Here is a 14882-nt window from a genome sequence, read left to right as displayed (position 1 = left end):
AACCATCAATTAATTTTAAAGCTCACCTAATTTAATCTCTTAATTTTTAATGGTTAATTAAGATAATAATTAGAGCCTTGAGTTATTGGTTAGTCCTTAAACTTTAGGCTTTCTAGATTTTGACCTTAAACTTTAAAGTTTTATATTTAGGTCTCTAGACTTTAGTTTCCCTGTACATTAGTCCTTAAACTTTTTATTAGAAATTTTAAATTAACATAACAACATATTAATTAGAGCCTCCACTTTAGGTTAGATTTAATCTAGTCCCTTTAATTTAGGGAGTAGTTTGAGTTGGCCCTTGCCTAAATGCTCAAGGGACCATATCGATTATTCGATTCAATAACTGGTTAAAATCAAGAAAGATTAATATTAGATCCCATATTTATATGTTTATGCCTCTAGGTTCTTTAATTATTAATAATTTGACACTTTAAGATAGAGAAAACCTTAATATACCCTTAGTTTAATTAGGGTTAATAATAAATTGTTTGATTGCATCTTATTTTAAAACCTAAGTAAATGTTCACTTATTAGGGAGCCAATAGTATATCTCTTGCAAGTATGCTCAGGGGGGACTACTGATGATTCCCGAAATAAGTCGACATCTTTTTCAATGACTACATCATGATTTCTAAAATATCGAGGTAATGTCCGGTTATTGGGCACAATAGTTGATCTCCTGCATTCATGCCAGGGGCTAATGCTATTGGCTTTAATAAATGAATACTCTTTTTAACTTTGCATCTGTAATGATTTTTAAATTAGATAAAGTTTGAACTCAAAATTTTTCATTTTAAATATAAGACAATCAACTAGGTACCAATATTTTGGTGTTGTAGGGGTGCTAATCGTTCCCCACATGTAACCGATTCTCGAACCTATTTTATGGTTTCTATAGACCCTAAACTTGGTATTTTGATAAAATGATTTATTTAAAATCATCCAGTTTTTATGGTGTCCCAATCGCACCTTAAAATGATTAGTGGTGACTCCTTACATTTCAAAACCTTTTCAAAGAAAACCCCTAAGTCGTACCAAGTTTTTCCCCACCCGGGCGAAAAACAATGTTGACATAAGGGTAATGTCTTAACCACACTTGACTTAGATAATGTAACATTCAAGTGAGAATATAGAGAAAGATACATATTGGACAATTTTGTGTCTGAAATTAATTATTTTGTAAACTTAATCTTTTCAAATTTATTGGAATATAAGGCAGAGCCATGATTAAACTATGAAGGGAAAATTATTTAACTTTTAAAAAAATATTATCTCTAAAATTGTACAAACCATAAAATTAAAAGAATTATGTTTTAATTTTATTAATTTTAAATTAAATGATCTTAGAAAGTAATTAAACCAAAAATTTAGAAGTTAAAATTTTATTTTTAAAATCTAAAAGGGTCCTAAAATATAATTAAACCAATAAATTTGGGAGGAGCAATTGCCCCTCCCACCGCCAATGTAGATTTGTGATATGTCCCTGTTGTTATATATATTTCTATTAATTTTATTTTTTTGATAAATTTCAGTTATTCATCCAAAATAAAATATCAAGCAAAAATAAACATTACATTACTCAATTCCCAACGCCTTAAGAAATAAACCAATCAAGAAATCAAAGAACAAAACAACCAACAACAACAAAGTTTGAAACTAAAAGTCCCAATCAGCAGCTAAACTATAATTTGAATTAAAAATCTTCCTACTTCCAATAAGCCTTAGACGAGTATCATTCTTAATCTGAGAAAAAATAACACTGACTTGACGTTCTTCACTCCTATTATGCCTTTTAGTCTTCTCCGCCAAATATAGTAGTTAAACATACACCAAGCTAACCGAGTGATAGTAGCCTGCAAAGACTTTCTTTTACAAACCTTTTGCAACTAATTAATCAAGTCCATCCAACCATTGTGAGATCCATCATGCCTACAAACTTGTAAAATCAACTGTCAAACTAGACAAGCATAATAACATTCAACAAAAAGATGATCACGCGTATTCAATTCATCACCAAAAAGAAAACACCAAGGATTTATTAATTTTATTAATAATATGTACATTTTTAGTATATATATAATATTAATTTTATTAATAATATATACATTTGCTTTTAAACATTATTTACTAATATAATCCTACTAATACTATACTAAAATTTAGATAAAATTTAGATAGAGTTTGAATTGTATAAACTTTCATGTCTTCTATTTTAATATTAAAAGTTAATATTGTTTTTTTTAAATATCCCTATAATGCATTCGTTAGTAATTTTAGATTTTGTCAGCTAAAAACTATAATTTTATATTCTGAATAAATACAAATAAATAATTTAAAATTTATAATAAGACGTCAAGTACAATCTAATAATCTTATTTATGTAATATCATATAAGATAAATCAAACCACTTCATTGTAAACATGCCTTTTGAATTTTAACCTCAGTATTTTCGGATTTCCTACCTAAAGCTGCAATTTCTTTTATGAAAAAAATTAAATCCAAACAAATATATACAGCAATTGAAGACTCTAGAAGTATGTTTCTTCATTAGATGGTTGATGAAAAAAAAGTAAACAACATTGCAGCTGCAGGGACTATTAATTCCCTTAATTTGGTCCCACTCACTACCCATCGATAATGTACACTCACTACCCATCGATAATGTACATACACCTGCAATACAACTATGCAAACTAAAAACTTCCACAAAAAAATAATTTTTTTTAATCACTGAAACTGTGTTTTTTTTGGTTTTATTATCGACGTGTAATGTTTTTGAAATAGATGATAAGTCTCATTAAAAAAAAAAGGTAAACTATGTGAATAGTCTCCTATGTTTTTGGTTTGACCGACTTCGGTCATCAATTTAAAAATTAAGGGGAAATGATCTCTAACATTATTGATCCATTCGATTTTAGTCAATAATATTATCGATCCATTCGATTTTAGTCCTTTAGCCGTTAACTTATGTTAAATTTTAGTCCCTTAACCATGTTAGGGACTTAAAAAATGGACTTAAACAAAAGGGGGTTAGCAGACACTAATAGCAGAGGGACTTAAACCGGACAAACTGATAATGTGAGGGACTATTTACCTTTAATTTTTAAATTGGTGATTAAAGTCAGTCAGACCCTAAACAAAAGGGACTATTCGCATAGTTTATCCAAAATAAAATTATATAATATTAGTTTTTGAATTTTTATTTATTTGGTGACACGGATAATTACATTTTCAATACGTCGCATAGATAGCTTTGGTTTTAGTAATTTGCTCTATATGCGGCCCCTGACATGTAAAATACAAGACTTTTATCAGTAAAATTATTTGTAAAATTTAAAATAATATTCCATAAAAAAGTGTTAAAAATAGATTAATAAATTTAAATTTGAAGTATAATTAGATAACTTTTTATCTTTCATTATATTTTAAATATATCTTATTACTATATTTAATATTTGTTAAAATAATTAAATAATTATTGACTTAATTAAAATTTCGTTTTTTGTTAGAATCAAAAATTGATATGAGCTCAAGTTTTGAGAAAAGGAGAGGAGTCCATTTCGATGAAGTTGAAAAACAAACCTTTTAGGCTTTGTCCGATAATTTAGAGTTAATTGTATTATATGTTTTTAAATTATCATCTTTATTTTAAACGAGTCTTTAATCTATTAAATATTTCAATTTTATTCTTAAATTATGATTTTTATTCTAAATTAATCCTTAAACTTTTGAACATTTCAATCCCATCTTCAAACTATGAATTTCATTCTAAATTAGTCCTTAAACTTTTTGAACATTTCAATTTCATAAAAAACTATACTACTAAACACATCCCTTGTTAATAAAATCATTAGGTTAAGTTATATTATTAAATATTTTTTTAAAAAATAAAATTTATTTTAAACTATGGTTTAATCTAATTACACATTTGGATGAATTCGGGATGTAAATGGAAGATTTAAAAGTTTGGGGACCAATTTAAAAATGAAGATCATAGTTTGGGGATGAAATTAGAATATTTAAAATTGTAAGGACTAATTTATAATGAGAGTCATACTTTTGGGATGAATTGAAATATTAAAAATTTAAGGACTAATTTATAATGAGAGTCGTAATTTGGGGATGAATTGAAATATTCAAAAATTTAAGGACCAATTTAAAATAAGTATCCTACTTTGGAAACTATATGATGTAATTAACTCAATATTCTATTGTGAAAAAAATTCAATAAACGGTAGATTTAATTTTCTAAATATCTTTGATAAACCAAAATGAAAATATTTTGATATATTCATAAAAAAGTATGCAAATAATATAAAGATAAGGATTTATTTATCACTTAATGAAAATATATTCAACATAATTTATTTATTTTAAATATTGATTTTTAGATTTTATATTTATAAAATATTAATTATATTAAATGTTCAATTTGTAGTAGAATATTAATTTTTTTAACATTTACTTTTTTTAAGGAAAAATTTACGTAAGGGGTGACTCCTCCAATTCAGGGGGTCATGACATACCTAAGACCCAATTAGGATTTATATAGGAATTTACAGATTGCCCACCAGGAGTGACGGTGGTAGAATTCGAACTTGACCATAAAAGCTCAAATTCCTAAATCTCAACAATTTGTACCAATACTCGTTGACAACATAGTTAATTTGTACAATATTTAATTTATCAAACAACATTTTTAATATTTAATTTATAGTAGAATATTAATTTCTTTTGACATTTAATCTTTTCAATTATCAAACAACACTTTAATATTTTTTTCAAATGTTATTTATTATTTAAACTAGATTGTATGAACCAAGTGACTTATATGGTATAGGAATTATTGTTATTTCTTGAGGATCCGAGTTCGAGTACCATAGATGTAAGGAGTATGAACATTTAATGTTGAGAATTATCTTTGAACGGATACCTTAGATTAATAAAAAAAACCTAGGCATAAACCTCAAATCTTTTAATTGATCTTCAACGTATTACAGTAACAATCATATTAATTTTAATATTTTCCTTATTGGATTCATTAAGCCAAAGGTGCAGTCATTACTGAAAAACATAAGAGAGGGAGCCATGTATTAGTTCCCAAAATGTTTCTTTTGTTATGAATCGAATGACAAGTTTGCAGTCATTGAAACCTAAGAGCCATGCCTCAGCCTGTCATACGATTTTCTGGATACCTGCACAAATAAAGAAAATATTTGATGTAACAATGCAATTTAAATTAAACGTTGTTTGAATGAGTTCCACTTCCACATACCTGATGGTGAGATGGAGAAACTGGGATAGGTTTTCCAGAGGAGGAACACAGAGCTGGCTTGGAGAGTGGTGACTGTACACGCGGTGAATTCGGCGATCGGAATATCGGAGAATGAGGCTTCGAAGAAATCGGACTTCCCTGAGTCGAAGAAACGGGACTTCTCCAGTGAAATTGAGATGATGCTGTTGCTGCTCTTAATGGCGATCTTCGTGAAGGTTGCATGTTGATTGTAATTCTACACACAGACCATAATATGAGAATTGAATATAACGTTGATGAAATGATACGAAACAAGCTTACTTACCTGTTGTAAACATCAATATACTCGTCAGTTTCATCGAATATTTCCTCCTGCAAAAGCTCTTCCATGACATCCTCCAGTGTAATGATACCAAGAACCTCCTCGTCTGAGGCTGAAAATGATTCCAAATCTTCATTCGACACAGTGGCTTGTTCCCATTTCCTCATTCGTCGATGTGTTTTACTCCCAACCTCCTTGTTTGATGTTGGACTTTGGATATCAATGATGGCAGAATTTGGGGACACTGAGCTTGAAGCCATACTATGCTGCTCATGTCGATCATATTCACGACGCTGATTAATACCTGAAATTTAAAAAATTTCTCATCATTAGTTCATAAGCTCATATGTATAAAGATTTTTTTTTTCATTGCAACAAAATTACACAAGTGCTAAATAATAATTAAAAGTTAGGGTAAGGTAAGCAAACGGTCCCGATTACGGTGTTACTTTGTTGAGTCATTCGTCTAATAAAAGTTACAAAACGATTATCCGATTATACGGTGTTGTTTTAAGTTCTTTGGTTATTAAAAGTTACAAAATGGTCATTCGACTATTTATATGTTCCAAACTCATCCTTTTCCGTTAAAAAATTGGTGGCTGTCAGAGCTAAATGTTAACATGTTGACTGAGATGTGATAAAATATGATCCCGAAACCGTTTGAGTTATATTTTTTTGATCAACTCTCCGTTTACATTATGCCAAAGAGTCAGTGCTTAAAAGCAACATCGGTGCCACTAGACATCATTAAAATATAATTTTATTATATCTCAATCAGTAGGTTAATGTCCAGCTCAAACAACCGTCAATTTTTAATAAAAAAAGAACGAGTTTATAACATATAAATAGTTCCGTGACCATTTTATAACTTCTAATTATGAATGAATCAACAATTATCTACTTTACCCTAAAAGTTAATACAACAATTATACCTTTCACCTTTGACTTGGTCCTTTTAGAACTTGAGTGAATTTTGGTTTCTGCAGTCTCTTTTATATCATTCTTGTTCTTAACAACAACAGCCATGTGGCTGTGCCCCTCCTGGAATAGATTCAATACATCGTAGAGAGGTAAACGATCATGAACCCTGTCACACCAATTCAATCACTTATGACTCTTCAAAATTGTATCAAAACTGTATCTGAACATAAAACTAACCTGGGGATGCTTCTAATAGTAAGATTTCTAATAGGGGTTTCGTCTTCGGGTCGGCACTTGATCAGATTCTTTACCAGTATTAGCCCAATGATATTTGCCGGTCCCCCTGAATAGATGGGTACACGACTGTGGCCTTTTCTCATGATCACCCCCATTGTTTTCCTATTCCGTACAACATATGTTTGATGAAATCAGTGTAAGTTTCTCTCTTGGTTGTGTGTACTCTTTTCATTCATTTAAGTTTATGAGGGTTTTTAATGAGGTACACAACCGTAGTTTTTATGCGTTTATGATCCATATTTGCGGAGAACAAAAATGTTTGATGTTAGTGAAAACTATATTGAGATATAAAGATAGAGACATAGAAGAAAATCATACTCATCGAGTTTAGAATCTATGTCGAGTGAAAATATGTCACACAGGTGTGTCATGGCATCTTCAGCAGTTTTTTGTGTCATATCCAGAGCTCCAGATATAATGGTTGTTTCATCATGGGTTAGTTCTCCACCTTTCCCTGCCTAAAAATTAAGCATGAAAATGATACCAAATTCGTACTTGTTTGTGTAGTTTAGATCAGGGACGGATGCAAAATTTTCTTTTAAGAGTGCAAACTTAAGAACTTATACTAAGAATTTAAGGTCAGAACGTTCGATTGCACTCCAACACCTCTCGGTCTATCTCTGATTTAGGGTTTAGTGTTTGTACATGGAAAGTTGGAAAGCATTACCAACCTCATTTCCAAGCATGTCTACCAGTGTTTTGAGCTCAGCTCGTCGAAGAAGGGCAGAATGTCTTTTCCCCAGCAGCAAATCTAGGAGCTGTCATAATAACAAAGAATGAACCAAATATTCATTTTTTTCACTCATCACTTTCATCTTCCAAAAGGATTTAAAATCAAAATTACCTTACTGATCGGATAAGCCACCGGGAAGAGGATTATTACGATGAACCGAACTAAAACGGAGAGTTTTGCTCCAACACTCAGCCCATACCGAGAACATACAGCTTGAGGAATGATCTAAGCAAAACAATACGTTACTTTTAACCTAAAAATATTATGTAAACCTCTTATTGGATTAGGTTGGGTATTATTTTGTTTTTTTGGTAAACTACGTATTTACTCACTCAACTATCACTTCGGTTCCATTCCGGTCACTCAACTTTATTTTTCCAAAACCATCACCGACTTTACATTTTTGTTTCATTTTGGTCAATCTAACAAAAATGTTGACATGATTTTTTTTAATGATGACATGATATTATGTTATGATAACAGATCAACATCATTTTTAATTTTTTAACGACCGGTGATCAAAATGAAATCAAAACGTAACATCATTGATGATTTTGAAAAAAAAATAGTTGGGTGACCAATACAAAGCCAAAGTAGTAGTTGGGTTACTAAATACCCTTGAACTTTTTATCAACTTTAATTTGAATTGAAGATCTAGTTGTATGCAAAAGATGGAAGATTTACCTCACCAAATGCCAAGATAAGAGTAACGGATATTAATATTGCGCACCACTCGGATAGAAGGGAATCCAGGAAGATGGGAAGAGCCTTATATTCAGGTACACAGAAATTAGTGTTGTAAAAGATTGAAAAATGTATAGAAAAAGGACATGATATATACCTCCATTGCAAGGGCATTGCCTATAAGGAGAGTGCATAAGAGCAGGTGCTGATTCTTAACTATTGGTAGAATTTTCTCTGCCATGAATACGAGGATGTATTAGTTGAAAAAGAGATGAACAATTTATTTAAAAACCATGAATAGAATGAACCTGCATTCTTCCTATCTTGAGGTTGACCAGCCTTGATGACAACTTCAAGATCAACAAGACTGAGGGACATAAGCCCCAAGGTAAGACCAGACATGAGACCGGCAAAGGAGACAAGAACCACGCAAACGACCAGATAAACCCAGAACAATGACTCGCAGCATGGCACATCGTTGGCTGCCATCCTATCGATTGATTTATCTAATCAAACTCGGATTTTTGGCAAAAGAAGAAGCCAGTATTGATTAACTGATAATTGGAACATCAATGTAGAGAGAGTATATATATATATATATATATATAGATATATCAATGTGGAGTTAGTGTGTGATCCGGATCGATTCGAATTAAGTAGAACGTAATCCTAAGAACCGAGAGAAAAACGAAAAAAAAGGACAGAAAAGAAACTGACTGTTGCGTAATGCAACTCCAAAAGTGCACATCCAAAGCCAGGGACGAACTCCCGGCCTCTGTTAAAATTTATATATTTAATATAATTTTATTTTAATATATTTTGGTTCATGTAAAAATAAATATTTAAATTTAAAAAAATATAAAAATTTATTAAATATTTAATCAAGTAAGGGTCGAACTAAAGAATGATACGTCTGTATTCTCAAATTTTTGGTATAATTACAATTTAAATCATTGTAAGTTTAAATATTAGACAAATTAGAAGTTGTGTTTTGAGTTTTGAGTTTTTTTTTTTAATTTAGGGTGAATACAAGATAATATCTATACAAAGACTTTTAACTATTTGACAATGAACGCTTTTATCCCTACATACGTGCTTGAACTTGGGACCTCAAGGATAACAACAATCCTTTGATCACTAAGATCGTTTAATTCATGCTGAATTTCGATTTTAAATACCTAATAAATCTTTATATTTTTCTTAAACAGTCTAATATTTCGACATCTATCAATCTTTAATTTTAACTCCGTCCTGTCTCACATTCAACGCGTACTCCACCCAAGATAAAAAGCAGGAATATATATATAATTATTATTACATTTTTAAAATTTTATTAATAATATTAGATTAGCTGACCTATTAAGCCACATCTCTAATTCCGTAGGTACATAGAAGCAAACAACTGATTCAGATATATAAATATTCTTTTGGGGGCAACATTATTCCTGCGATCATCCTTATCCACATGTTATATAAAAATATATATTAAAATTATGTATACCTTAATATATTTTTCTTTTATTGATGTCACGTAATATAATATTACATTTAGTTCGAGTAATGATAGATCTTACGATAATATTATTTCGTTTTATTCTATAATATTATTGGAAAAATTATTAAAGTAAATATTATTTGAGAATATAGGAGATAATGTCATTATTATTTATTTATTAGATAATATATTTAAATCTTATTGTTTTATCAACTTAATCTTTTTTAAATTAGATATGCCCATGAACAGCATAGCCCGATCAACTTGGTGTGCATATGTCAAATAAATAAAAATATATTTAAATATTACATATGTTTCATAGTTAATTTATATAATTAAAATCATTGACTGAATTTGATCACCAAATCCAATCAATAAATTAAAAAAAAGTAATCGAGAATAAAAACTTATTTGATTAATCACCTATATGTTTAAGCCACTACTTTTTTTTACATGTATTGTTGGTATACATTTTTTTTGGCAACATAATGGGTGTGCCATTTATGAATGGTGTCAGCTAAACATGGTTTCTGCCATTTCAGCCATGAATTTGTGGGTAATGACGCCACAAGAACTTTATGTGTGTGTAATTCATAAACACCAAAGAGATGTGGAGGGGAGCAAGTGGGAGAACAGGTGAAAACATTCATTAAAAGCTTATGTTAAATATGGATGATTTCAGGTCATGATGTGACACATTCTATGCAAACAAATGAGCAGTTGGAAGCCTAGAATAATTAATTTAAACAAAACAATGGCCTTTTTTAAACTATAAATCACCAAATTTCATTGTTTGCAATTTGTAAGAGCTACATGCTGTTTTTTCATTCTGTCCTTTCCATTTAAGGAAAGGACTTCTGCCTCTATTGCTTTCTGCAGATTCCTTAGAATTTTGCCCCTCCCCATAGTGCTATTACCATATATAATATTTTTTTATACTTTATTATGTTTTTGATAAATCTGGGATGAATACAATGTAGTACATGTTCAAATACTCTCAAACATTTAACGATGAATGCTCATACTCCTGACATACGCATTGCTTGAATCTAGAACCTCAAGGGATAAAAACAAGTCCCTTAATCATTGAGGTCGTTTGGCTCGTGCTTGATACTTTAATACTTAAAATATAGTAAAGAATTACCTTGACTCAAAAAATTTATAATAATATTTTAATAAACAAATTTCTATGTACAACATAAAATTCTTGACTTTATTCTTACATCTTTGTAATACCGGAGGTAATTGTTAGTTACAAAAGAAATGCTATATAATGTTTTATTTTTTATCTAGTAATGAAGGAAGATTTCGATTCATATATGATGAAGAAAAGAAGGATAAAATTTTCTAAATTTACTCAAATTCAGTCTAGAAAGAGATTTGTTAGTAATGCTTAAAGAAATCAAAGGCGTAAAAATCCCATATTAGCACTACATCAAAACATGTATACAACGGCGTTTTCAAAGAAAACACCACTAAATTTATACATACTACGGCGTTTATATCCAAAATGCCACAAAATGGTAATAGTAACGGTGTTTTTCCATAAACGCCGCTAAAACTCGTACTTTAGCGGTGTTTATTTCACAAACGTCGCAGCATATAAGTACTTTAGTGGCGTTTTTAAATAAAAGCCACAATAGGGTACATATATTGTGGCGTTTTTAGAAAAGTGCCACTAAAACCTAGTACTTTAGTTGAATTTCTAAACAAACGCCGCAAAAGAATCGTTCTTTAGTGGCGTTTTTAAACAAATGGCGCAATAGGTACATATATTATGGCGTTTTTAGACAAACGCCGCTAAAACCTAGTACATTAGTGGTGTTTCTAAACAAACACCGCAAAAGAATCATTATTTAGTGGCGTTTTTGAAACAAACGCCACTAAATTTATACATATCGCGTCGTTTATATCCAAATGTCACTAAATGGTAACATTAACGGCTTTTTTCAACAAACGCCGCTAAAACTCGTATTTTAGTGGCGTTTATTTGACACACGCCGCTATAGATAGGTACTTTAATGTTTTATAATTTTAATCGTGAAAAACCCTTTCCCCTTTTCCATCTATTCCCACAATCCCCTTTTCATATTTCCCATCTCCGCCGGACATACCTAAATACCCACACAAAACTACTGCTGCTCGTCGCCGCTCGAAGTCGTCGAGGCCTCCAACGTTACGCCTTCAACGCTCAAATCTCTGATTTGAGGTGCAAATTTCACCAATTTCACAGTTATAATCTCTTCGCATGTTCCCTTCGATTCTCTCTATAATCCATGCCTATTTAGCTATGCGATGGTTTGACACGTCTTTTTGTTGCACATGGTGGTTGTTTTTCCTTGTATCATAACTCAAGTACAATTTTAGTTTCTAGAACCCAGGCTAGGTTAGCGCAGGACCTACTGCTATGCTTTTTAGACATGTTGGACTCATAACTGCATGGCTTTCTAATTTTTTGCCTTGGTGTTGTGCGTTTTGCAAGCCACACATCAATTTGCAGTAGGTGCATTCCTCTGTTGTCCTTATGATTTCATCTTCTTGGTTCACTGCTGGTTTTGCATGACAATGTGATTTGGAACTGATAGCATTTGACTAAAATAAGACTATCAATGCTTGCTAGGAAAAAGATATGTATTTAGTTCTAGTTTAGCTGCTTGATGGTTGGAGCAACTGCTCAAATGTATATCTTGAGTATTACAAACTTGAAGCCAAAACTTGCTCAAGCATACCAAGTCTTGCACTTGGTAAATGTTTCATATGTTTGTTGTGTGCTTTAAATAAAACAGAAAGTGTATCAAATTGGAAACATATGATAGGAACTGTTGTTCTATTAAGGCGGCTCCCTGCATTATTATGCATATTCTTTGTAATCTACTAGTGATGGAAGCTGCCAAATTTATTTGTATTTGTGGGGAAAGGGGTTTTTTGTTCATTAAGCAGTTCATTGACTAAGATATATTTGTTAGGATGTAAAATATATTGAAGAGATAGTCTCAAATTTCCTATTTTAACTACAAATGCACAATCAGAATAACACCAGAACAGAGAAGATTTAGAAGATCAGAAGTTATGGACCTCTGCTAAATATCAATGTCAACAATACTATAAAAATGTCAGGGTATGAATAGGAAAGTGATGGCTATCTTTTTTAATTAATTATGATTGTGAAATTGTTATAGACACCAAACCTTTTATTGCGAAATTGTTAGTAATAAATTATTATCTTCCTTTGAACCAAAATTTTCTTACTTGGTTGATTTAATAATTGCAAGATGACAATAGCAGTACCATGGCTATTTTTTTTTCGAAAAAATAGTATTTAGTTTGAAAAAACAAAGCATTTCTCAATGCTTTTGTTTTAACTTTATGTTTGCAAAGAAGTTGAAAACTTTTGTTAGTTTTGACGCCAGGAACCACCCTTTCCTGTGATTTGATGACACAAACCCATAAAATAAATTTAGTCTTTCAAATATAAGTATAATTGTAGTAGTTTATTTGGACCCAACTTTTTCCTATATTTCTAAATTCATCATTGCAATTTTTGACGCCCTCTTCTGCATTGGTACTGTTGTAAAATTTCACTTCCATATTGTCGGAACCGTTTTTCGGTTGGGCCCCGGAATTGGGTTTCGACTTATGAAAATGGATTGGAGTCGCCACCGACCATTTATTTAAAAGTAAATTGGTTGACCGGATACCTTATTTCTTACCTGATCTGCGTCTTACCAGTGATGTGTCGGATTCGGGAGTCGATTACAGTCAAGGAAGGGTTAGCACCCTTGAACTGCCCTTTCGGTACTATATAATTTCCAGTTGTCTTTAATTAAGAAAATTATAATTTTAAATTAAAAGGTAAAATGACAATCCGAATTACTTACCTTTAACCGTTTTGAAAACGTACCCTTTAAGAATCAGGGAAAACGTTAGAAAAACAAAGGTCACGAAGACAAATTGAAAATAAAGAAAGTAAAATAAAGAAGAGAAAAATAAATAACTAACAACATATAATAGAAACAAAAAGCAAACAACATGATTAACATGGAAACAGTAAAACTGAAATGTCAAACAAAGACAAAACAGAATAAGAGAAATAAAGAAACAAAGGCAAATAAATAAAATACGAAAAAATAAATCAAATAATAAAATAAAAATTAAAAATAAAAGTAAAATAAACCAAAACGAGGGAAAAAATAAAAAAATATATTTACATATATTTATATAAATATTAGCTTGTAGACAAAAATATAGAGATATTAAGAAATAAAATAAAATACATACATATATATATATATATATAATATAACATATAAATAAAATAAATAAATAATAAATTACTAATAACACATGTATATAAAAATAAAATATAAAAAAAGAATAATAATAATACTATAAAATATATATATATAAAAAAGGAAAGTTAAAATTAAAATCCGAAAGTTAAAATTAAAATAAAAAAAAGGATTAAATTGTAAAAACAGAAGATAGTGTGACCAATTTTGAAGCATTTCTGGGATGAAATCGAATTTTGGTGAGCAAAATAGACCCTTTAAAAAAATGAGGGACCAAAACAAAGCTTACCCTTTTTCTCTCAAAAACGCACGAGTCAGACACGGTCACGGGTCGGGTCACAGTCCAAACGGGTCAACTATAAAGCCCACTTTTCTGAAAACATTCCCTCATTTTCCCATTTGATACAAAACGGATCAAAACAAGTTTTTTAAAATCCTCTACATGTTCTTGAGGGATGAAGAACACGGTCGTGGTTCCAAGAAATCGGCCACCACGCCGGCCGACCGGCGTTCATCGACGGTAAACCTCGAAAAAAATTTGATTTTTTAAAAGCTTTTACTTTCCTCTTTTAAAATATCCGAGTAATCTTTTCAAAATAACCTCGGGGTCGCGTAGATCTAGCGAAATAGCTTCGAAAGCAACCCCTTTGGTCCTCGGCCGAAAATGATTTTTTGGGGTTCAAATTAAACCAAAACGCATGAATGACACCAAACAAAAAGAAAACAACACGCAAAGGTATGAATTTCACCTTTCTTCCTTTCTGTCGAAGTATAAATGCTTCAAAAAAATACTGTTCTTTGCTGCGATTTATCTATAATTTTTTCTTGGTATTTCGTATCAACTGTGTGTGTTACAAACGAGTGATTACATGTTTATTTATAACCT

The 14882-nt window shown here is 30.7% G+C and overlaps 1 protein-coding gene across 1 annotated transcript; it reads right to left on the bottom strand.

Moving 5' to 3' along the window:
• Window positions 1–5154: 5154 nt before the first annotated feature.
• On the bottom strand, window positions 5155–8712 carry LOC120166675 (DUF21 domain-containing protein At5g52790-like). Its single transcript, XM_039175913.1, has 11 exons — window positions 8521–8712; window positions 8370–8446; window positions 8213–8296; window positions 7640–7753; window positions 7467–7553; window positions 7114–7253; window positions 6736–6897; window positions 6510–6664; window positions 5581–5881; window positions 5277–5511; window positions 5155–5196 (listed from the first exon to the last, which is right to left on the bottom strand). Exons 1-11 carry the CDS (start codon window positions 8699–8701, stop codon window positions 5155–5157), a joined length of 1578 nt encoding a protein of 525 aa, XP_039031844.1. The 5' UTR covers window positions 8702–8712.
• Between the last annotated feature and the right edge of the window lie 6170 nt (window positions 8713–14882).

Source organism: Hibiscus syriacus, unplaced genomic scaffold (assembly GCF_006381635.1).
Source record: "Hibiscus syriacus cultivar Baekdansim isolate YM2019G1 unplaced genomic scaffold, ASM638163v2 tig00003041_pilon, whole genome shotgun sequence".
Taxonomy (NCBI): Eukaryota; Viridiplantae; Streptophyta; class Magnoliopsida; order Malvales; family Malvaceae; genus Hibiscus; species Hibiscus syriacus.
This window is presented reverse-complemented; position numbering and strand designations above follow the sequence as displayed.

Excerpts from the sequence above, each read along its gene's own strand:
- LOC120166675 (XM_039175913.1), bottom strand. The coding sequence starts at position 8,701 with ATGGCAGCCAACGATGTGCCATGCTGCGAGTCATTGTTCTGGGTTTAT. Across the intron at positions 8,447-8,520 it reads TCAAGATAGGAAGAATGCAG|AGAAAATTCTACCAATAGTT; the intron begins GTTCATTCTATT and ends TATTCATGGCAG. Across the intron at positions 5,512-5,580 it reads TATATTGATGTTTACAACAG|AATTACAATCAACATGCAAC; the intron begins GTAAGTAAGCTT and ends GTCTGTGTGTAG.